At 35.0% G+C, this 22,669-nt stretch overlaps 1 protein-coding gene across 5 annotated transcripts in view; it reads right to left on the reverse strand.

The window, feature by feature from the left end:
* The window catches only part of CDH9 (cadherin 9), a 68,975-nt gene that overhangs the window by 21,465 nt on the left and 24,841 nt on the right, over positions 1–22,669 (reverse strand). For 2 of the 5 annotated variants that reach the window (XM_063400473.1, XM_063400456.1), the window contains exons 3-4: positions 4,093–4,212; positions 1,587–1,754 (exon numbers count right to left, since the gene is read on the reverse strand). In XM_063400473.1, coding sequence (XP_063256543.1) covers positions 1,587–1,754; positions 4,093–4,212 — 288 coding nt within the window. Of the gene's footprint in view, positions 1–1,564; positions 1,755–4,092; positions 4,213–22,669 lie in introns of all 5 variants that reach the window. The other 3 variants (XM_063400481.1, XM_063400466.1, XM_063400489.1) reach the window with 2 other exon arrangements.

The following is a 22,669-nucleotide window of genomic DNA, read 5'->3' on the forward strand; positions in this document are numbered from 1 at the left end:
TCTCTTCCTTTAATTTCCTAGAAGGCATTAAAAACCCCCCTGCTGAGGAGAAAGAAAATGAGAGGGAAGGGTCACCAGCTCAACTGAAATTGCAGAATTGTAAGATCCTACAACAGGCCTTCTGCAGGCCACACAATGTGTTTCAGGGATGTTCAATGCAGAATACTACACAGATTATTGTATGAGGCATCAAACTGTGTAAATTTCTCTCAAAGTACCCATCCCAAAGTTTATTGAAACAATCAGAAAAGCTTTCATAGACTTGAGGCTTCAGTTAATTTTGAAAGAAGAGAATCATGAGGAGCACAGGCTAAGGGAAGTGGAAACCTTAAATTGTTTTGCAGCCCTATACTTTCTTCATTCTTTATTTTATTTTATTCAACAGGGAGGCTTACAATGCAGTGTGCCACTATAAATTACAGCTTAGGTTCCAGAATTCCTATTTGTTGAAATATTATTGTCTACATCATGTTATACATGTTTAAAAAGTATCCCCTTATGAAGTTGAACAGGAAGTGTGGTTAAAAATTGCTGTTTGAATCTATGGTGTGAAGGTGGTTCTCATCAAGTGAACTCTGAATGTGAATTGAAATTGTCTTTTCTTATGACAGTTGCAATACTTTTTCTCCCCTCTCTTCTTTTAAAGCAATGTGTTATCATGGATAGAGATTAAAACAGTAATTTATAATTCCAAGGATCTGCTCTTCCATGATGTCGGAGTTTTCCTTTTTTTTTTAAAATCTGCACTAGGTTGAACAGTTTGTACTACTCTGGATGTACTTATTGCCATGGTACTGAAGTGCTTTTCAAGTCCAGGAGAGCATTTTATAAATCAGCTCTCTTTGTTCAGTCCTTAGTGGATCTGTAAAGAGAGCCAGGTCTCTCATCAGTGTGAACAAGCAATTCAAATTTTATTATGTGGACACTTTTCTGGCAGGCACTGAACTGAGGCTATAAATTTCTCCTATCTGCAGCCTATCAAACAGTTATCAGACACTGACTGTAACAACGTGAGATTGGATTTAAACACTGGCTTAGGATGAAAAGGTCTGTAGTGTGTTACTCTGAAATTTTCTGTTGTGCAGCTTTCTCTCATTTTCCTTTTTTTTCCTCTTTCTTCTACAAAGATACTTTTAAAAATCTTATTTTATTGTGTCAAACTGGCCTAAATTACCAAAGTCATTCAAGAACTGAACACAGATTACAAATACCTAAACCAAATGCTTAAATGCTAGCAAAACATAGGACTTGATCAACTCTGCCTGTACAAGTCAGAACATTAGAAAATCTGCTATGTATTTCCTTGCTTGAACACGTGGAACTAAAAATGTTTCCAAGAACAAATCCTTATGTTTTGTAGTTAAATTCCTCTAAAGTCCCTGCAGTTGGCCTAAATTATTGTTACACTTCATATTTCTGTAAGCAGAGTAAGAATGAGAAGTTTATCATTCCAATAAATAATTTTATATTAAAAAAAAAAAGTAGGCAGAGATTCCCACATAAAAAAGAAACTTCCAGATGGCCAGAGAAAACCAGCTGATTTTTGAGTAGTTCTTTGGAAAACCAAGCTATTAGATGCTCCGTACTCTGGGGGAAGCGAGGTGGATTGTCGTTGACATCAGTCAGCGTGATGTTCACGGTGGTGGTTCCTGACAGTCCTCCCATCTGGCCTCCCATGTCCTTAGCCTGGATGACCACTTGGTACTGCTCCCTGTTTTCTCTGCTCATGTCTGGTAAAGCAGTCTTGATTATGCCTTGAAGGAGTGAAAAAAAAAAAAAAAGGAGAGATAGAATGAAGAAGAAGAACCATCCACCATAATCTCAGAGCTCTTAGATGGATTCATATCAGATACATGGTGCAGATGATAATACATAGCAATCACAACAAGATATACTGCAATAATCCTTTCAGTCTATGGATGCTTTAATGTGATTTTAAGAAAAAAAGACCAAAAAAAAAGTAATAGACACATTATTCATTGTTTTGTTTTGCTAAATCAATTTGATTCGTGTTTTAATGACAAAAATACCAATTTGTTCATCAAATTAATGACATTTTTCAGTTTCTATCCCCAGTTATTATTTATTATTGTGTAATCTTCAGCCCTGGTGACATTTTGATATTATAGTACAAGGCTGAATTCTAACATGCCCAGGATTTATTATTCTGAGCTGTAACAGATCATTGATTGTGATGCTCAGTGATGTCCACTGTGAGTCAGCTGGAGCTACAGCTTGCAAAAGAATCGGACAAGACTCTAATATTAGTTTTGAAAAGTCTTTTATGAGGTGTCCAATTTGAAGAATTTCATAACTTTAATTTAAAAGTCTCAGACACTTTTGAGGTACACAAAAAAAAATAAGGTTCTCAGGTAAAAAAAAAAAAAAAAAAGGTGTTGTACACCACTTTTCATTAAAGTTCCTTTTAGAAAATCAAACAAAGCGCTTTTTTTCCCCCTTTTTCTTTCTTTTTTCTTTTTTTTTCTTTTTTGGTAATTTTGTTTAGAAGGGTGGTGGCTTTTCAAACCTGGAGTGATGAGAGCTTTCTCTTGTGAAGTGGGAAAATTTAATCATAGTTTCCTTTTTCTGCCTGGAGGAGTCACAACCTTGCCCTTTCTCTCCCAAAAGAAGGCTCTCATTATAATCTTGGTTTGATATTACATACACACACACACGCACACACACACGCACACAGAAAAAAAAAAAAAAAAAAAGCAACCACCCTGGAAAATTTATACTTATAGGAGGTGAGTGAAATTAAAAAAAAAAAAAAAAACAACAAAAAAACAACAACCCTTTGCAGCTTAGTAGTTATGACATTTATGTCTAATCCAGGATTACCAGATTCTGATTATCATACCTAGGCTTGTTAATACATGTAACATGAAACAGCAAATTGGATTAAAAGGAAAAATAATCCCTGAACCAAAGATGAGAGTCCAGGTCTTTCCCTTACTGATTGCCTGCCTAAACACCTGCTGCCACCACTTATTGCCCGTGGGGTACTAGTCCTGTTTGCCTGCTCATACCTGGTGATGGGGTTTGAGAAAGGGACTGGAGAAAAGAGAAAAAAAGAGAGAGTTTGAAAAAAGGGAGAAAACCAAACACTTGTATCTAAGGCAAAATTGTTACTCTCCCTTTTAAAACTGTAGCCTTGTGATTAATTATGCGTTTGCTGTATTTAGAAATAAACAAATTGTTTCAAAAGGAAGTTAGCCATCATCTGAGCACTCTCAATGGGTTAGTAACTTCAGGGATTCTGAGCAGAGTTGCACTTAAATTCTCAATTAGTAAACCAGACTAATTTTGAAAACATGCAAGCAAAGCTAATGCAATACCTACTGAGTCCTGAGTGCCTTAGGATCAGATATCTGGAAGAGGAGAGTTTCTGGTTGCATCTTTCTTTTTTGAACCCTAATTTTGAGTCATAGATATCCAAAATTCACACTTTGTTTTTTTAGTTTATGTTTGTCTCTTATCCAATGTCTTGCATAACAGGGAAAAAGGTTTCAATTAATTCTTTTCAACTTCAAAGCATTAATGATACTTGCTTCAGTTCTCATAACTCTTGGAATCATAATGCAGCTTCAAAAAAAAACCCTAAAGTTAAAACTTGTCAGTGGTCAGGAATCTATTTCAAACTATTAGAAATATTAAATTACCTGTAAGATTATTTTTTACCTTATAGTATGAAAATGTCCAGCTCCTATTTATGTTTTTTAAAGGCAAACAAATGAAATTCCCAGAAAGTGGTGTAAAATAGGCTTGCAACTAATTGTGATGATTCTTTGGACCCTTTACAGTATTTTACACTTTTTTTTTTTTTTTTTTTTTTTAGATTTTGGCCTTTACAGTTAACAGTCATCTTCTGGAAATCTTAGTTATACCAAGTAAAGCAATTTTTCTGCAATAACATTATCTTAACAGAAAAAGCATACTTTTATTTTGATTCTGGTTTTCATTCAATGAAAGGGTGTCATCTTTGTGTCAGGTCATATGCTTGTTCCAGCATTGAACTAGAAGTGAAATGTGTCTTGATCCCTGCAGCCTGTCTCTGTTACTGCAAAAAGTGAAAATGAATGGATTGCTAACCTGTTTCTGGATCCACTGAGAAATATGGCTGTCCCTGGAGGATGCTGTACACCACTTTGGCACTGTTCCCATAGTTGGCATCATCAGCATCTGTGGCTGTCACCTGAATAACAGATGTACCTAAATGGGTACCAAGCAAAGAATCAGCAGATTTTAGGAAGACACCTACTTCTCGTAAACCACACACAGTTGTTGCAGTATTGAATTCAGTAAGAAATCAAGCAACATCCAATGGACTAATCCAGAGTTATCCTACCTAAGAGACAGTAAAATAAAATTCCATCTTCCTAGTGACTGGACCTAAAATCATTATCACTTAAAATTCATGCTTCAGTTTAAGAAGATAAATGCATAGGGACTGACACATCTTTGAAACCCAAAACAGCCTTAGGTTTTTTTGTGATCAAGTAGATTTGAAGATTGTTCTCTGGCCATAACATGACCTCAGCTGAAACTGTTCACTTAAAGGTTTGTCTTAATTAATAAATAAACCTAAAGCAAATTTCCCCATATTCATTTTCTGCTTAAGTGAAAAATTCCAAGTGTCTGAATTACGACTCAGTAAAATATTTTGTCTCATCCTAAACTGATTTTTGAGGTTCTAGTTAAAAAAATTGGTTTTGCAATAAGAAATTCTATTTGTGGGGTTATATTCTTTCTTTTTTCCTTGGCCAAAGTTATCCACCTATTTGGCAAATAAAGGACATTAAATGCTACTGACATTTTTCAGCATTCACTTATTTTGGGTGACAATACCCTTGTCCTGTAATCATAAAGAAGACAATATAGGGTATATTGGGGTTATGAGTACTGTGAGCCAATACATTTACTGCAGTTCATGGGTTGGAAGTAAATGAAAACTTCTGTAAAACCTTTCTTACATGATATAAAAGCACAAAGGTGTCCTTCACAAGCCTTTTTTTTTTTTCTTAGCACTTTTCAAGATGTCAGAATGCATTTTGCTCACAGAGTCTAAGCTGACAAATGTCTAGATAGATGCAGGCAGTCCAAAACTAGAGCTCTGAAGGTGCTTGACTCATTGCCAAGGGAAGGAGGCTGACTTAGAAGAAGCTATTTATCCTACTTTTGGCCAGGTTGTTTTGTTTTGGTGGGTTTGTTTTTTTGTGGGGTTTTTTTGTTTGTTTGTTTATTTGATTGTTGGGGGGTTTTGGGTTTTTTTTTGGGGGGGTTGTTTGGTTTTTTGTTTGTTTTTTGTATCTCATTTTCTTTGAAAGAAACAGTTGTAGCAAGCAATGTCCACTTACTTGATATCATTCCCTATTCCTCTTTTTCTGTACCTTCAGTCTCTCTAGATTGAAGTTCCCCCAGATAACTTGCAGGCAAATGTCTGTCTTGACTATAAGTTTAGAAGATCCTCATTTATGTATGATTAATGGCATTGAAGTGAATAATTTCTGCTGTTGCTTTTCAGAGTAGAAGTCCAGAGTAATCAAAACAGATTTGTGCGAGTACATTGTTATCAGGTCTTATTAGATGTAACTATTTTTCATAATAGGTAATACAGCTCTACAAATAACAGCTTTACCTACACAACAATTCCCAATATTTCAGATTCTCTGAAAAGCATGTCAAGAAAGCATGAATACATCTTTCTCTGCTTCAAACCAGCAGAAAAAAAAGTTGTAAAAATGCTTTGTCACATATTATCAGACTCTGAAAAGGATTTTTGCCATCAGGTATTTGGATTAGTTTTTGCCTGGTTAAAGAGCTAGAGGTCATCTGTGTGCCCAGCTGAACTGTAAAGATTATCCCAAATAGGTGAATATTTAAGGACATTTTTAATCACTAACAGTGTCCAGCAGAACTGCTCAGATGGAAAAAAAACAAAACAAAAACAAAAACAAACAAGACAGTTCTTTGAGAATGGTAAAGTTCCATTAGTCCCATCTGCTTTCAGAAAAGCAAGTTAAATCCCCTGCCTCCTCAAGACAAATAGAGAAAGAAGAGTCAATATCCCTTGCTAGCTTATAAAAAACATAATCAGTAGAATCATATGCTCATACTGTGTGACATTGTAGCATCTAGAAGTTAAGGATCAAGAGTAATTTAGCTGTCCATCCCAAAAAACCCAACCCAAAATATCTTAATCAGAAAAGGCTTTTACTGTGGCCTCCTGATCTAGACATTGTCACGGGACTGACGCAGAAGTTTGAGTATAGTTATAGCAACCTAATGCACAATAATGTTCTTTCTTTCTTTTCCTAGTGTACTGTTTTGGTGAAGAGAAAAAAATGCTGAATTTGTTTTGAGTTAGGTGTGGTTTTCTTTCCTTTTTTCTTTTTTAAGACAGTTATTACAGGGCTTAGGGCAGTCTTTGGGAGACTTCTGTGTTTGTCTCATTGGAATGTCTGTCTTTGTTTCCTGAGGCTCAAGTGTCATATAATCATGGTTGCTGAGGAGAGTACAGAATATATAACCCTACAGAAACTTTTCATGTGGTGAAAAGATAGTATTACAAATCTCCTTCTTTCTGTTAAACTAATAGCACAGCTGTGAAAAACTATGAACAAGAGTATAGCCTCAAAAAATTCAATGCTAGCAGGCAGTTAACTCTCTTTGTCAACAGTCTGCTGTGTCATAAAGAGGGATCCTCACAAATGATAGACAGTACTAGTGCAACTTTCTTTCATGAGATAAGAAACTTCTCTTAGCTTTTTGGGCCAGAAATGACAGTGAAAAAAAAAAGGCAATGAAATAAAGGAACTCAGTATTAATTATGGAATAATTGATAATGAGGCAAAACTTTTTAATCAAAGAAAAGTGACCTTATCTTTACCCCACTTGAATGGTAGCCACAGTATGATCTATTTATTTATTTGTTTATTTATAGTCTAGATTATCTCACAAGCAGCCTCTTACCACATCTGTCAGAGGAAACCAACTTGATTTTAAGTACGAATAGGCTGTCTGGATGAATACATCAGAAGTGAGGGAAGTACAGTGTGGGGTGGGGGAAGCTATTTTAACATTTACTTTTGTTTCTCACCATCCAAATCTATTTTTAATGTGCAATAAATTAAATAAATTTTTCAAGCTAAGTCTGCTTTGGCCCTCATGGTAATTGATATGTAATCACTCACTTCAACCCGTGAGCTTTTCCATTTTCTTTTCTCTCCCAGTTTTGCTGGGGAGGGGCAGTGAGAGAGCAGTTGGGCAGGCTTCTGGCAGCCAGCCATGATCAAGCATGTCACAGAGAAAATTGGTGTGAAGAATGGCACAGAAAATGTGAGAATAACTACAATAGCCATCTAAGTAGTGATAGCACCCCTCTTCTGCAAAGCGAAGTCCACTTCAACCCAATCAACCCAGCAAGTCTAATCCATTTTAGGATGGTAACTAAATCATAGAGTTCTCAAGAGGTATCGCTCCTTTTCCTTTTCCTTTTCCTTTTCCTTTTCCTTTTCCTTTTCCTTTTCCTTTTCCTTTTCCTTTTCCTTTTCCTTTTCCTTTTCCTTTTCCTTTTCCTTTTCCTTTTCCTTTTCCTTTTCCTTTTCCTTTTCCTTTTCCTTTTCCTTTTCCTTTTCCTTTTCCTTTTCCTTTTCCTCTTCCTCTTCCTCTTCCTCTTCCTTTTCTTTTCCTTCTCTTTCTCTTTGTCTTGAGCATGGAAACTTAAGCACTTTGATAACATATCTGTTGTGTGATGTATGGGGTCCTAATGTAGGGGCAGCAAAATGTAAAAGGTAAATTTCTCAGGTAACCTGAAAGAACATAAATATATACTTAATCTGTGTAAGTAGTGCTGCTGTGTGTTTTTGTGTGTGTATAAAAAACCATGGAAGTACATGTAAAAAAGTAGAACCCAAGAAGGAAAATCATTAGAGTAAGAGAGAGCATCACTTCAAATCTAGGAAGTGTCAGATTGAGTGTCACTAACCCAGATTACTAGAAATCATGAGGAATGAGACATAAATTTGAAAAAAACTCACAACTTTTGAAGTGAGAATGCTTTCATGAATTATTTTTAAAATCCTTTCTATTCATTTGTGCTATTTAGTGTTTGAAAGAGTCCCTCTGGTATAATTAGGTCTTCCAGCATGACACCAGAGTCCATTGCAAAACTGAAGTAAATAGCTTGAAGAGGATTGTTGCAGTGCAAAAGATGTCTTCCACTGGAGGAGACAGGCATGTATTTTGCTACCTTTTCATGTAAAATCATGCTGTTTAGCATGCAACTCTTGCCTCTGCTTGGCTCTTTTGGCTGACATGAGTTACAACAGCTTCTGCCAGTCAGAAGGATATATCTGCATCTACTGTAAAATTTTAGTTTTACTGATAACTTGTTCTCTAACTTTCATTTTAAAAAGTGTTCTCTATCTAGGGAGAAGAAAATGAGCAGATTATGTTGTTAATAATGTGTGCTTCAAGATTCTACCACGAATATTGTAGATTAAAAAAAAAAAAAACAACCCACAATGATTTAAATATCATTCAGAACCATGATTTTGGTTTTGTTTTTTGTTTTGTTTTGTTTTTAATGAAAGGGAAATCTATAACTTCAAAATGCATTTTGATTCTGACTTTTTTTTAATTAGTATATTTCAGAACAATTCAAATGTCTGATTTTAAGAAAAAATAAAAAGGCTTAGGCTTTCGCTGGCCAGTGTAAAGTATTCAAAATGAAAGTCTGAAAAGGCTGAAACAGATTTTTTTTTTTTACATGAGACAGCTTCATTTCTATTTTTTTTTAAATTTTTAAATCTACTTCTGTCAAAACTGACGATTATTGAAAAGTTCTGACTTTTACAGAGGAGTTTTGTCTGTATATGTGCAGAAAGTCTGTTTCATTTTCAGAAATAGAAGACCAGCTGGGATAAGTGGAGAGGCAGGAAGGACTTTATCTCCCTAAAGGAGAAACTTTTATGCTTGCTTCCTGTTTTCAAGCACAATGGCAATCTGCTGTTCCTCAAGTTTATTTACAGGCAGAAGATTTTAGAAGAAAGTTACTTTTACAAGTGAAAAAGATTTGGGTAAGCTCTGAAAAACCTCTGGAGACAAAATTGGGAATTTTGTATGTCTAGAAGACTAAGGAAGATGAATGGACATGTATTTTGCTCAGACAACAGCAACTACAAGGATTAGGCAGACATAGACTGGAGATGCCCCTGCTGAAAATATGAGTAAAATTTTAAGTGGGCTACAGAAATTTTGAGGGTTTTAAATCACTTCTGTCTTTGAGAGCAGGTTTTTCTCTCTGGATAGTAGTCTGTGCTTGGGCAATGAACCAAACAAATGATGAACTAGGGGCTATGTGGCACTACCCAAGTCTAAAACGTTTAGAGAGCCATTGAGCTCACCACTAAATGTCTCATTACCACATCAACTGACTGACATCACTTCTGACTACTTTGTATTTAAAGAGCAGGACTAAATAAGGTTGAGATACAACTCTTACATTTTGATTGGAAGAAAAATCTACCTAGAAAGCTGAAAGGATAGTAAATTCTGCTCTTTTGTACGTGACCACAACGTAGTGGGGCTTTCACTAGATTGGTCTTCCTTTTATGTAGAAAGGTTCAGAAGGGTGGTAGCATGAAAAATTTTGTAGAACAAAAGAAAAGAACAAATAAAAGCAGAAAAGGAGTAAGTCTCAACAGGTAAATAGATACATGATTGAAGGCAGAAGGGGAGTAAATAGGCATGACAAAGGAAAAAAAAAAAATTAAGCCTACTTAGAACAAGCAAGCAACCTGAAGAACTAGACTCAAAAGAGTAACAACATTAAAATGAAAAAAAGTGTAAAGGACCTCAAAATGTAGTTAATTTCGTAAAAAGACAAAAGACAGGACGTAAAAAACATGTCATAAAAGAAGACATAATAAATGATTTATAAACTACGTTTTACCAAGTTAAACAAATTTTAATAAACTATTGCGTAGTTATGAGGTGAAGCTTAGTTTCACTTGAAAGCCTGTTGTGTTACTTTTGTGGTTCTTGTTTCACAATTTTTTTGATTGAGAAACTAGCTGACATACTAGTTACTGCACATGGTTACTGTGCCCTTGTTTTTAATATCCACTGACCTCCCAACCCAGGAATCACAAACTTTGCACCACTGTGGTGTAGGTAAAGAGTCACTGCAATCCTTGGTTATGTGACTAAAAGTAATGTGTGAGAGATTCAAGAAAATCAAGCTATGCTGCCTACTGTAGCCTTACTTTCCCTAAGAACTATGTTTTCCTCTCCATTTCAGTACATATCAGCAAAAACCACTCATTTCAGAAATACGAGATGCTATTTTTGCACACCTTTACTTCAGAAACAGTACTTTATATTGTGTAAACAAAATGAGGAAAGAATGCTCCTAATTTCTTGTGTGTGTTGCATTTGGATGGTTTGGGGTTTTGTTAACTGCATCTTTTCCTATGTGGAAAAAAAAAAAAACAAACCCATTTGAGACTGTGTTATGAAAACTTGCATTAGAGAAGGAACCAAGCACTAATGACTGTCTCACCACACAGAGAGATGTAATGTGACTGAATTGCTCTGTCTATAATCTGCCTGCACTTGCCAGTGCATACAATACATGCACCATTGTAACATGTCAGAATCTCAACCAGCAAATAAAGGCTAAAGCTGAACAAAGCCTCCAGCCCTCACCCTCCCTCTGTTTGACACCTTGATACAGTAACTTTAGTTTTCCTTTCGCAGTAATTGTAACTGTGAAGTGCATCAGGTGCCCTGCATGAGGATTTGAAAAGCATTATGGATGTAATAACAAGTGGGAAACAGTAAAAAGAATGACTAATAATTTGAAGGACTGGAGAGTGAGCAACTCTGTGCAAGTTTATTCTTCTGTGAAACTCCTTTTTCCCCTTCTCACCATAAAGTAACTTCTGAAACAGTAATACTGATGCAATCAAATGGCAGAGATGAAACACAGGAAAGAGTAGTCAGGCTCTTTCAAGTGTTAACATTGATTGGCTTTTATATTTCATTTTCTAATGACTAAAGAGGTACAGTACATAACGATCTGCCATCCTTAATGAATGAACTGCAGCTTAGAAGTCTTGGTTTTGTTCAATATGCTGTACATCTTTAAAATTAGATAACACCTTTTAATAGGGCAGAAAAAGTGTCTACAGTCTATGTTTAAAAATACATTAAATTCCAATTAAAATACTTAATCATAGATCTATCCTCAAATTTTTGACTCAAAATAATGGTGAAATTCACTGGTAGTATGTTTCTGGGTCTGAAGCTGCTGTATGTACAGAGGGTTGATCCAACTAAAAGTAGTTGCTAATGAAATTGGTGTGTTGAAGAAACCACAAGTTATGCTGTAATATGGCCATAAATTACCCTGGTTACTCCTAATTTGCCCACAGGGGATGTGGAAATAAAACACCTGTATGAACTGGCAGCTGCCCTCCATGACAGCTACTCCACCACTTGTTTCCTTTCTACAGATGAGAGTGGTAATTTTCACCCTATGTCCCATCTTGATTTCTGCAATACTCCAAGAGGGAAACAATATTCTGTTGCTTTTATGATTAAAGATAGGAAGATTTTACCCTGGTGATCCTATTAGGAGAAACAGTAGTTCATAAAGGCTGCAGCATGCTTATGTCTTGGTTAAAAATTCCTACTTCTACCCAACTGTTTCAAAGAAGGTTTTAGGGTTTTTTATAGCTTTTTTTTTTTTTTTTTTTTTTTTTTAGTATGACTTAATCATATAAACACTATTTCCTCATTACTCTTAGCTTCCTTCGTTCATGTAGTACAGCTTTAGGATATTTTCTGCTTTGCCGTTTTCTCAAAAGCAGATATGGTTCTCCAAACAATTTCTAAAGTTCTCACTTAAAAGAAAAAAAATCAAGCCTAAAAGAAACAGTTCTCAAAGTTTCAGTTCTGACATGCATGCCTGTATTGTTGTGTATTTTGCAATGCAACACCAAAAGATATGATTTGTTGAGAAGGAACAAGGTAACTTTCTGCAACTATTTCTCATTTGCTCCTTTTTTTTTGAGCTCAGCTTATGTGTCCTTTGTGAGTCTTTTAACTTCTGTCTATGAATGAAAATTAGAAACTTACTCTCATTTTCACCTTCAAAATTATTCTATAATACAAATTAATGGAAACCTTTACAAAGTTTGTACTTTTGCCAGCTCTGCAAATGGGTACATTTTAACGCCACATGTGAATCTCTATTATGACGATGAGAAAGTACACAATTTTTATGGTGACAGGCTAGCTTCATCTTTATGTTACTTGGGATCATTTTTGCCATCTCTGGGAACTCCGTTTTGGGTAGTGATAAAGTTTGTCTCTTTAAACAATAATACAGCTGCGGAAAAGAGCAATTTCCATAAAAATGTAGTCAATGAAGTTATTATGGCAGCCCCAGATTTACATAAGTTTATAATATGTTATTCATAAAAATCTCTTACTTCTGTCATGTTTAGACATTCTGGATGTTTGTTGAAATAACAATAAAGACCTACAGTTTTGAGAAGTGGAAACTAAAACTAAGCAATTAATGAAATTCCAAGATTATCTCAATTACTGGCTTTTTAAAGTTACATTTATTAGAGTACCATTTTCACACAAAAGCAGAACACTTCTAGAGTGTACATGCATATATGTAAGTAAATATAGATGTAAGTATATTTATATGTGTGGGTGTATTGGTTCAGGTACATGTCTAGAATATTAAGTAGGGTCAATCAAGAGGCTTTTCTATTATTATTTCTAGACATTTCATTTATGTTCAAAAGTATTCCAACACTTTAAGTATAGTGTGTCAAACGATTCAAAGACAAAAGTGTTCTGCTAAAGACTGTTGAATTTCCACCGTGTCTGCAAATCAAATGGGAGTTCATTGGCTATTTAGTGCAATCTCATTTGGACATATCTCACAGATGGGCATGTTTCTAGTTGAAAGAATTTAAAGGTGTTAACTACAAATTTCTTGCTTGGGAAATACTCTTAAAAATGCGAAAGCCAATTTGAAAATGCTTAGACATGGTGGTGATTAGTACGTAGTGAAAATTAATTTGGCATATGCATTTAAACAGTTTGTTTATTTTCCTCAGGTACGCACACCTTCCTGATAGCCAAGGTGTCTTTTAAAATTTTAGTCATGAAGTCAGTAAGTATCAGCCTTCTGGACCATGAAATATTATTTTTTAACCTTCCTCTCTCTTAAACCACCTCTCTGAACTAAAGAGGTGGCTACCCTTTAGGTGTGCAGTAATATTTTTTCACGACTGTCACATATTTTGACTTTATGAGGAAATAAATTTTCAATTTTTTTTACTATCTATATAGCCTTATATATCACAGGCTATTTATCATTTGTCTTGGGGTAGAATGCAGTAACTGTTATTGAGCTGGCTTTCTGGCAGAAAGCTTTGATGAGAATTTGGGGTTTATTGGCAGTTAAATGCAAGATATTCACACATGTACATACTTCAGGGGACATTAAGTTAGATTATATTGTTCTAGCTTGTTGGCGGGGTTGTTTGTTTTTAATCTCCAATTAGCTGTGAGCAATGTATTTTGAATATGAAGATATGAACAACTTTCATAACGAATAAAAATGATACACAGATCTTAATCATGCTTGATCTTCATTTTACAGTGTCACACATCTATGAGACTAAAGGAAAAAGCTATTTTGGAAAGTGTTCTGAGGTATCTGGTAAGATAAATTAAGTAAATATGAACATCAGGAATGCTGTCATTGTGGAAGCTTGCAGATGTACATTTTGTGAGATATTGAGAAAAATACGTGAGAAGTGCTGTAACCTCTTTGTTCTCATGCTTACTAAAAGAAGAGTAACAGCGGGAATAATATCAAGCACTTTTCAAATAAGTAGAACCTTCTTACCTTCATTTTCCTGACTCTCTGAAGGCTTTGTATGGTACAGAAAGTTTCCAAAATGACTATATGATTGGTAAGAAGGAAAAATGCTGTTTTATAATGGAATTTAAGCCACAGTATTATTGAACTAAGAAAAGCACACATGTAACTGCCATTCCTATAATTAATCTTGTGTGTTGCTAAAACCTTGCAATCAATTATCATACCTATTTTAATAATTTATTCAAAAAATAATATTTATATAATATATTAAAAATATACATCTAATGTATGTGTGTATATATATGTATATATAGGCATATTTTAGGTGAGAAATTTTCTTATTTAGTAATACAGTATCCATTATGGACAGATGCTGTAATAATGCATCTTATTACATTAAGATAAGGTAATAATCTTAATGTAATATCTGTTAAGGTGAATAGTGGACTTCTTGGAGGTGAGTAATGCTCTTTTCCTGTGTTTTCTATTCTTAGGCTGCTAGAATTCTGTAGCTAAATAATTTTTAATTGAAGTGGTACTAATAATTCAGATTTATGTGAGATAAAGCTTTAACTTCCCAGTAACCCTACTAAAACTGAGGATCAGGGTGGAGTGAGATAGCTCACAAAAACATGTATAGAGGATAAATGAAGGTTTTGTTTTGTGTGAGATTGATCTGTTTGATGAGACTATCTCTTTTGAAGACTGAAAATTACGTCAAAATATCTTCATGTGTGTTCTCTCTGTGTGATTAGTTAATTCGTATTATATTGGAAAAAATATGTTTTATCTGGAACCTAAATATGATCTGTTGTATTTTATTTATATATTTTAGAGATTCTTAGGAGTTATGCAGAAATCTGGCAGGAAAAAGGAACTAATCAAACCAAACCCACAGAAACAACCCTGTCTTTGTGTTTTAGTTTCAAAATAGATGCATGCAAGTGTTAGTGTGACTAAAAAAAACCAAACCTCAATTTTACAGACAGCTGCAAAATATTAACAACTAAGGTGTATACTCAGGCATTCAGAAAGCTGTATTAAAAAAAAAAAATTATTCTGCATTTAGTAGATTAGACTAAGTAAGCATCCCAGGTGGGCTTTAATTTAACAAATAATTTTTTTAAAAAAAATATACTTCTCAATGTAATTTGAAAAATGTTTTTTATGGCTACATACAAAAAAATCTTAAGCAGATTTACCTTTTATCTAGTTAATTTTAATTCCTGACAGATCTGTGTAACCAGCCTTCCTGACCAACTGCAGAACCAACACTTGAAAAATCCCATTATCAAAATTCATTTAAATTAAGAAAAGGGTTTTTTTTCAGACACCTAAAAGTGCCCAAGGAACATAATTACATGGTTTCAGAAAAGAACTCTGTGCATTAGCTTGATATAAACAGTGAAACTAATGTTAGCACTTCTAATGCATATTCTGTCCTTAGACAATCTCTCTTCTCCAATACTAAGCTGTTTAATTTAATGTCTGGCATATTTCAATTGTAATGAAGGCTGTAACACACACATGCCTCTGTTTGACATGTTCCTTTTGAAAAAGACACAGGGGTTCCTAATATTAGTACTGTTAATTAGTGCCAGCTATTCCAGTCCTTAGTACCAGCAGTTCAATTGCTGCAGGCTTCAATATGGTCCCATAAACGTGAAAAGGGCCTCACTGCAAGTCTTATTCTGTGGCACGTCTGAAAAGAAGAAAAGTTATTTGGTGCTTGGTAGCTTCAAAGGCTCATAAGGGGATAAATTAGGTGTCTATAAACTGGTATCATGCACAGGAATTCTATTTACTGTGGCTCTGAAAACAGGCTGCTCATGGTTGTGAATAGCAACAAGTTTGTATCAAAGGATGTATAGAAAGGTGTGTGTTCACATCAAGAGTTTTATGCACCAGCTGAAGCAACACGCTGTTTCAGAATGTATGTGATATTTTTGGTTTTCAGATGTGAAGCCATGAAAGATGATAGGATTTAACATCTGGTCAGAGGAACAGCATCTCTGATCAGGCAGACCGTATCCCATTGTATTGCCCTGCAGTGTAAGCAGAAGTGCTGAGGTAAAGAATCTGGAAGCATTACGCTTCTGCTCACAGATTGTGGAGTTATAGCTGAAAATCTAATGAAATAAAAGTAAGGAAAATGAATGCATCAAAAATATTTAGTGTAGGTTTGTGACAGGAACTTTTAATGCTAGTTTCAAGCTCTAATTTAGAAATGTGCAGGTCTCTGTTTTGGGGTAGGGGAGTGTTTAGTGTTTGGGGATTTTTTGTCTTTTTTCCATTTTGTTTTGTTGTTAATGTACACAGATAATGGGAAACAAAAAAATTGTTGCAATAGTGTAGCCAGGTAAACAGTTTTACAATGAGTCATTTCAAACAGATAGAAAGGGGAGGCACGTTTAACACATCCAGGTCTGAGCATTCCCTCTGGCAACATGACTGTCATTTCAAGGCTATCATTTCAATGTCCATTGCTGCAGTAGCTGAACTTTTTATGGCATATCTATGGAATAGAGCTGTTCTAATCTTCTATGGAGTAATAGTAAATTGAGTTTAAACTGAGTTTGTAGTCAGCTTAAAACTGCATCTCCAAAGTTTAGACCTATTAGTTGACGAATCCTAAAGTCCCATATAGCGTTATACAAGTTATCCATCCTGTTACTAATTTGAACTTCCAGCACCTTACTCCTTCCTAGGACAAATACTTTAGATCAGAACACCATGAAATGTCAGCATGTGGCAGCCTAAGGGAGCTCAGATGAGGTCACAGACTGACAGCAAGTTGACAGTGGCTCAGTTCTCATGGGACAGAAAAAAAAAATTATACCTTCTTGTGTTAGCAGCAAACACTAATTACTTTTACTTGCTGACAGCACTTCTACAAAACCCTGATTTCTTTTAGCACCAAGAGTCAGCTGTTACTCATAGCAGGTGACTAAATGGTTCTGGTTTTCCCATTGTTCTGCCTCTGACTTGTGGTGTCTTAAGAAGAAACCAAATGTGTCCCCATCTCAAAAGAAAAGAAAAAAAAATAAAGAAACTGGGTAATCCTGTTTAGGTTAGAAGGATTTTGTGGCTGAAGAGAAATGGATATGTCAAGTGATTCTTCAGCTAAGGTTAGACACTGCTGTATGAAAGAGTCTCACCTGTTTTTTACCTGCTATATTTTGCATATCCCTGCCACTTCCCTATCACTAGCTCTGGCATCTAACCTCAAGTGATCTGAACCATGGAACAGAAGTAGTAGAAAGGGAATATTGACCTTGAACAATCCATCTTTATGATTTAGCTCCTTAACCTTCTTTTTCTGGGTTCTGAGGACAGTGGGAAAAAGATAAGAGAGCACATCTGGGAGGGAACAGAGAGACCTAAAGGAGAAAAGGAGTGCCACTCCTTTTTCTGTAGCTTGAGATCTTATCTGCAATATTAAAAAGTTCTGTAAACTTTAAATTTGCAAATTATTTGAATTCTTCACAAAGATGTTACAGATGTTTTTTATCTGAGCTTCTGTAGAGCCTTTGACGTGGTCTCCCACAGCATTCTCTCTCTAAATTGGAGAGCGGGGGTTTGATAGGTGGACTGTTAGATGCATAATGAATTGGTGGGGCAGTTACATCCAGTGTGTAGTGGTCAATGCCTCGGTGTTCCAATGGACATCAGTGACAAGTGGTGTCCCTCTAGAGTGTGTGCTGGCATCAGTGTAATTTAATATCATAATTAATGACATAGACAAAGAGATCAAGGGTAGCCTCAGCAGACTTGTAGATGGCCCCTAGCGAGTGATGTGACTGACACATCTGAAGGACAGGATGCCATCCAGATGGATCTGGACAAGCTTGAGAGCTGGGCCCATGGGAATCTCATGAGAATTAACAATCCCTGGATTGAGGCAATGCCCATATCAACACAGACTGAGGCATGAACAGATTGAGAGGAGCACTGCCAAGAATGACCTTGAGGGTGCTGGTGGATGAGAGACTGGACATGACCCAGCAATGTGCACTCACAGAGAGCCCATAAAACAAAATATGTTCTGGTCTGCGTCAAAAGCATCTTGGCCAGCAGATGATACACCACCTGGAATGATGCAGCCAGCTCTACGGTTGCCAGGACAGGACAACATCGACCTGTTGGAGCCAGTCCAGGAGCAGGCCATGAAGAAGATTACAGGGATGGACCACATACCCTGTGGGGAAAGACTGAGAGAACTGAAACTGTTCAGCCTGGAGAAAGAAGGCTTCAGAGCTACCTGATTGCAGCCTTCCAGTACCTGGAGGGACCTGATAAGAAAGAGGGAGGGAGGACTGTTCACAAGGGCCTGTAGTAACAGGACAAGGGGGAATCATTTTAAATAGAAAAGGGGTAGGTTTAGCTCACATATTAGAAACAAATTCTTTAGTTTGAGGATGATGAGGAATTGAAAGGGGATGCCCCAGAGAAGTTACCCCATTCTTGGGAGCATTCAAGGCTGGGTTGGATGGAGGTCTGAGCAACCTGGTCTAGTGGAAAGTGGCCCTGCCCAGGCAGGGACCTAGATATCTTTAAGGTCCCTTCCAACCCATACTGTTCTATGATTCCATGATATACACAATGTATACATATCAGTTTAGAAGTGATTACTTATATTTTATCTTCTGTCTGTAACAATGAATAATAGTAGTTTTAAATGGATCTTTAAATATTACTGAAATTATACACATTGTGGAATGAGCACCATGCAGGAAGATCCGAACATTTCTGTAACATTCAGCTTGAAATCAGCAGAGCTGTACAAAGTCAAAGTAACCTGCTTACAGTATCAGAACTGTAGTAAGTTCCTTGCAGACATCCTTTTTGCTAGGAAAATGCTGTCCATATTTTATGCATAGATCAATTTGTAGAAAAATCATAAAATATTTTAAGGTTAAAATAATCATTTTCTAAATAAGGTTCTTTTGGTGTTCTAGTAGTTTTCTTTTGGACAATAGAAATAGGAAGTTTTAAAGTATCCATTCATCTTTACTTTTCTAGAGTTCTGCCTCATGCCAAATGCAAAATTTCTTATAAATACTTCTATATACTTTCTTAATAGAAATACTACACATATCCTTAACAGACTTCATGCCCAAAACTGAAAGAAAAAAACCCCAAATACTCCAAAATTCTTTGAAATATTCCAGAAAGATTTATGATTTTGACTACTTAATGAAAAGAGGGTTTTGACTTTTTTGGCTTGATCACATAAGAGAATTACTAGACATTGAACTCTATTTAAATATGATTTTATTTTATTTATAACAAAGACTTGCATGAATAAGAAATAATTTAAATAAGCACAAAAATTTTGCATTTAAAAAAGATTCTGATATTTACAAAGGTTTTGAAATGCTTTACTTACAGTAGCAAATGCAAAAAGAAATATTGAAAGTATTCTAGTTACAGAATTTCTGCCATCATGCTTAGTTTGACTAAAAGGAATTCTAATTCTATCTTGTAAAATATGAACTTGTGGATAAAATATTTATTTGAAATGTATCTTTCTCTTAAAGCTTACTCAATAATTTATTTTAAAATAGAGTGTGTGTTAACAATTAGAATCCTGAAGTTTTGCGAAGTTAGCAAACTTGTTTTTTGAAGCTTGTGTCAAAGTCAAGACAGTCATTCATAGATTCTTTTTATAAACATCTGAAACCAGGGAAAATATGCAAAAGAGAAAATATAAATATTTCCTGCTGAAACATGAAAGATGAGAGCTGCCTCCCTTTAGTTGTTTTTACACATCTGTAGATTAATGGTTCCTGACATAAGCCAAATTCAAAAATAGAAAATGTGATGGTTACTGCATTTGGTTAATTTTCTTCCTTTTATTTTTTTTTTAACCATAACGCTTACTTGTTCTGGTAAGAGCTTCCTGAACAGAATAACAAACTGTTCTTGAGAAATGCACTTGGGATTATGTGATGATGAAAACATGGTGTAACTAAAAATAATACCAAAATGGAGTGCAGTCTTACTTAAATAAAGTAGTAGTCATGATGATTATAGATCCCCAAGAGATACTATAGAAATATTGAACAATGATAATGGAACTTCTAAGAGAATCATTGTATAATTGGTGTTTCAGGGTACTCAAAGACAACAGCACAGTAATAAGAATGGTAATGTTAATACATATTGCCCAGTGTTTTACTGCAATCTCATCTCACTTTTTATTCATGTGTATGTCTTTTACATATATATTTTATTTATATCTTTTATTTAGAATACCTGTTCAATACAAGGCATGTTTAGTCTTGCTATAACCCTCAACAATTCAATTGGAAATGGTCATATTTGTATTTCTTCTATAACATTCTTATATCAAAGCCCACTGATCATCTAAAGAAAACTCTTTTATACTGATTATTTTCAATAAAAATAATATTACGGAAAAATTTTATGTTTTAAATTTAACTGTTTAAAATGCACTCATCTATATTTAGATGAATCCTGTCCTATAGCAATCCTGAAATATATTATGTGTCCTTGGTTAGATCTATAAATTTAGAAAGTACCAGTTTGAGGAAATAACTGGTAAACTAAATTAGGCATTGCCCCTTTTCTTATAGAATCAATGACAAAGATTAAAAAGTTGTTGTGAAATACTCATCAGCTGCATGCTGCAGAAAGCTTAATGAGATAAAACTGGTAAGCCTTACTCATTAAAATTAGCAGTGCAGGTACAGAGGGATGTAATAATATTGACTTGGGTGCCAAAATGGATTAACTATAGAGGACATCTCATTGCTAACTTCCCTTTTCAAAAAGTTCTTGATAACTTTATTTATAGCCTGAAAAAAGGGGTTTGTTCAGTGAAGTATGGTGTTCGTTTTGATTCGCTTTGATTTAGGATTGTTTTAGGATGTTTCACTTGGAAAAATACTTGGACTGATCTTATACTCACGTAAACCTTGAAGATTAAATACTAGATTTTAAGTGTGATTAAGGCTGTACTTTCATTGTGCTTGAAGAGGAAATCAAAAAAATATTCATGACACATAATATTTATTTAACTTCTCTGAAGTTTTGGGGGGATTTGGATAAGTAGTTCAGACTAGGTCATGCTTGAAATAATTTTTTCCCTGAGACCAAGACTGTAACTTTAAACTTTGGTATTCCATCAATTTAAAATGTTAAATATCTTTTGTAAATTTGCTTCTTTTATTATGTTTTGATTAACCTTTATAGGTGTTCCTAGCCTCTTTTTTCTCATTTTTGAAATGATATTTTATTTAATCAATTTACTAAATCTGACATGATTGAAAGGATTCTTCCAGTCAACTCTAGTATTCAAAAATATAGTTACAGCAGTAATTATACTTTAGCACTTGAGTACAGAAGGTGATTTTTAATGAGAAATTCCATGTTACTCGAGTTTTAGAATGTTTTAAAACTAACTTTCTCATTCAACCTTTGAAGTCAATATCAGTTTAAACATGATCATTTCCATAAAATTTATCTGAAATGACTCTGCAGTCAGCTCACTCTCAGTGGTTTTGATTACTCCCAGTACTAACTGTGCTACACAGCACTTTAGGTTTACCCATAACACTGTTGAATTGGATCCTACTTAGGCATAGTAGGGCTAATTTATATATAACTTGATGGCTGCACAAACAAGTGCACAAATAAGCATCATATTTCCCCCCAGGCTTGGATAGGTTGTGCTGAAAATCCACTTTATGCTTTCACTCTTCTTAATATCAAACTAGTTAAACTTGACGGAGGTTTTTTTTATTGGTACTGAAAATCACCACAATCTGTCAGAGGTGTTGGCTTACCATTTTCCCTTGTGTGCTCTAGACATGGTTATTCCAAGAAACAGTCAGTAACACACTGAGAAATACATGGTATGATTGCAATTTGAATAACAGATATATACACAGCGGTAAACACTGCTAGTGATGATTTCTTCTTCAATTTCTCAATCTTAGTGACATTTTCCCTGGGCTTTCATAAATATCTGCTGTCATATTTGTTGGACTTGGCAAACATAATAAATATAATAGTTAAGAAAAAAAATGTGGTTTGAGACAGAAAATTGGGGAGTGACAAAAGATTGAAAGAAACTGGGATTTTCCTACAGATTTTTGACCTGCTTTGTCATAAGTGTATCTTTTTCTTATAGTGTGTATAGTGTAACCATATAGTGATTTCCAGTCATAAAACTTCTTTGACTAGGTATGCAGGAATTTCTGTACACAGTCTAAAAATATCCCTTATAATCTTAACTGTTTGTGTAGGTAATGAAGGAATACTTTGACCGTTTTCTTAATTAGTCTTAATTAAAGATGATCACTCTCTTCCACAGATTCTTGATTTTATTATATTATTCTCCTTTTCATCCATTTGTTGTAGAGAAAATATAGAATTATAAGACACTTTTTTTTTTTCCTTTTTTTTTTTCCCCTGGAGTCTTCTGGCTTTCTGAAATGCTATTCTGTGATTTTTTTCTTTGTCCTGCTCTGCTCTGCATGGATGCAACCCCAACTTGAATACAGTGCACTTTTGTGTGACACAGTGTAAAAGAGGAGAGAAGAGAAGAGAAGAGAAGAGAAGAGAAGAGAAGAGAAGAAGAGAAGAGAAGAGAAGAGAAGAGAAGAGAAGAGAAGAAGAAGAGAAAGAGAGAAGAGAAGAGAAGAGAAGAGAAGAGAAGAGAGAAGAGAAGAGAGAAGAGAAGAGAAGAGAAGAGAAGAGAAGAGAAGAGAAGAGAAGAGAAGA

This window comes from Prinia subflava, chromosome 1 (genome assembly GCF_021018805.1).
Source record: "Prinia subflava isolate CZ2003 ecotype Zambia chromosome 1, Cam_Psub_1.2, whole genome shotgun sequence".
Classification (NCBI taxonomy): Eukaryota; Metazoa; Chordata; class Aves; order Passeriformes; family Cisticolidae; genus Prinia; species Prinia subflava.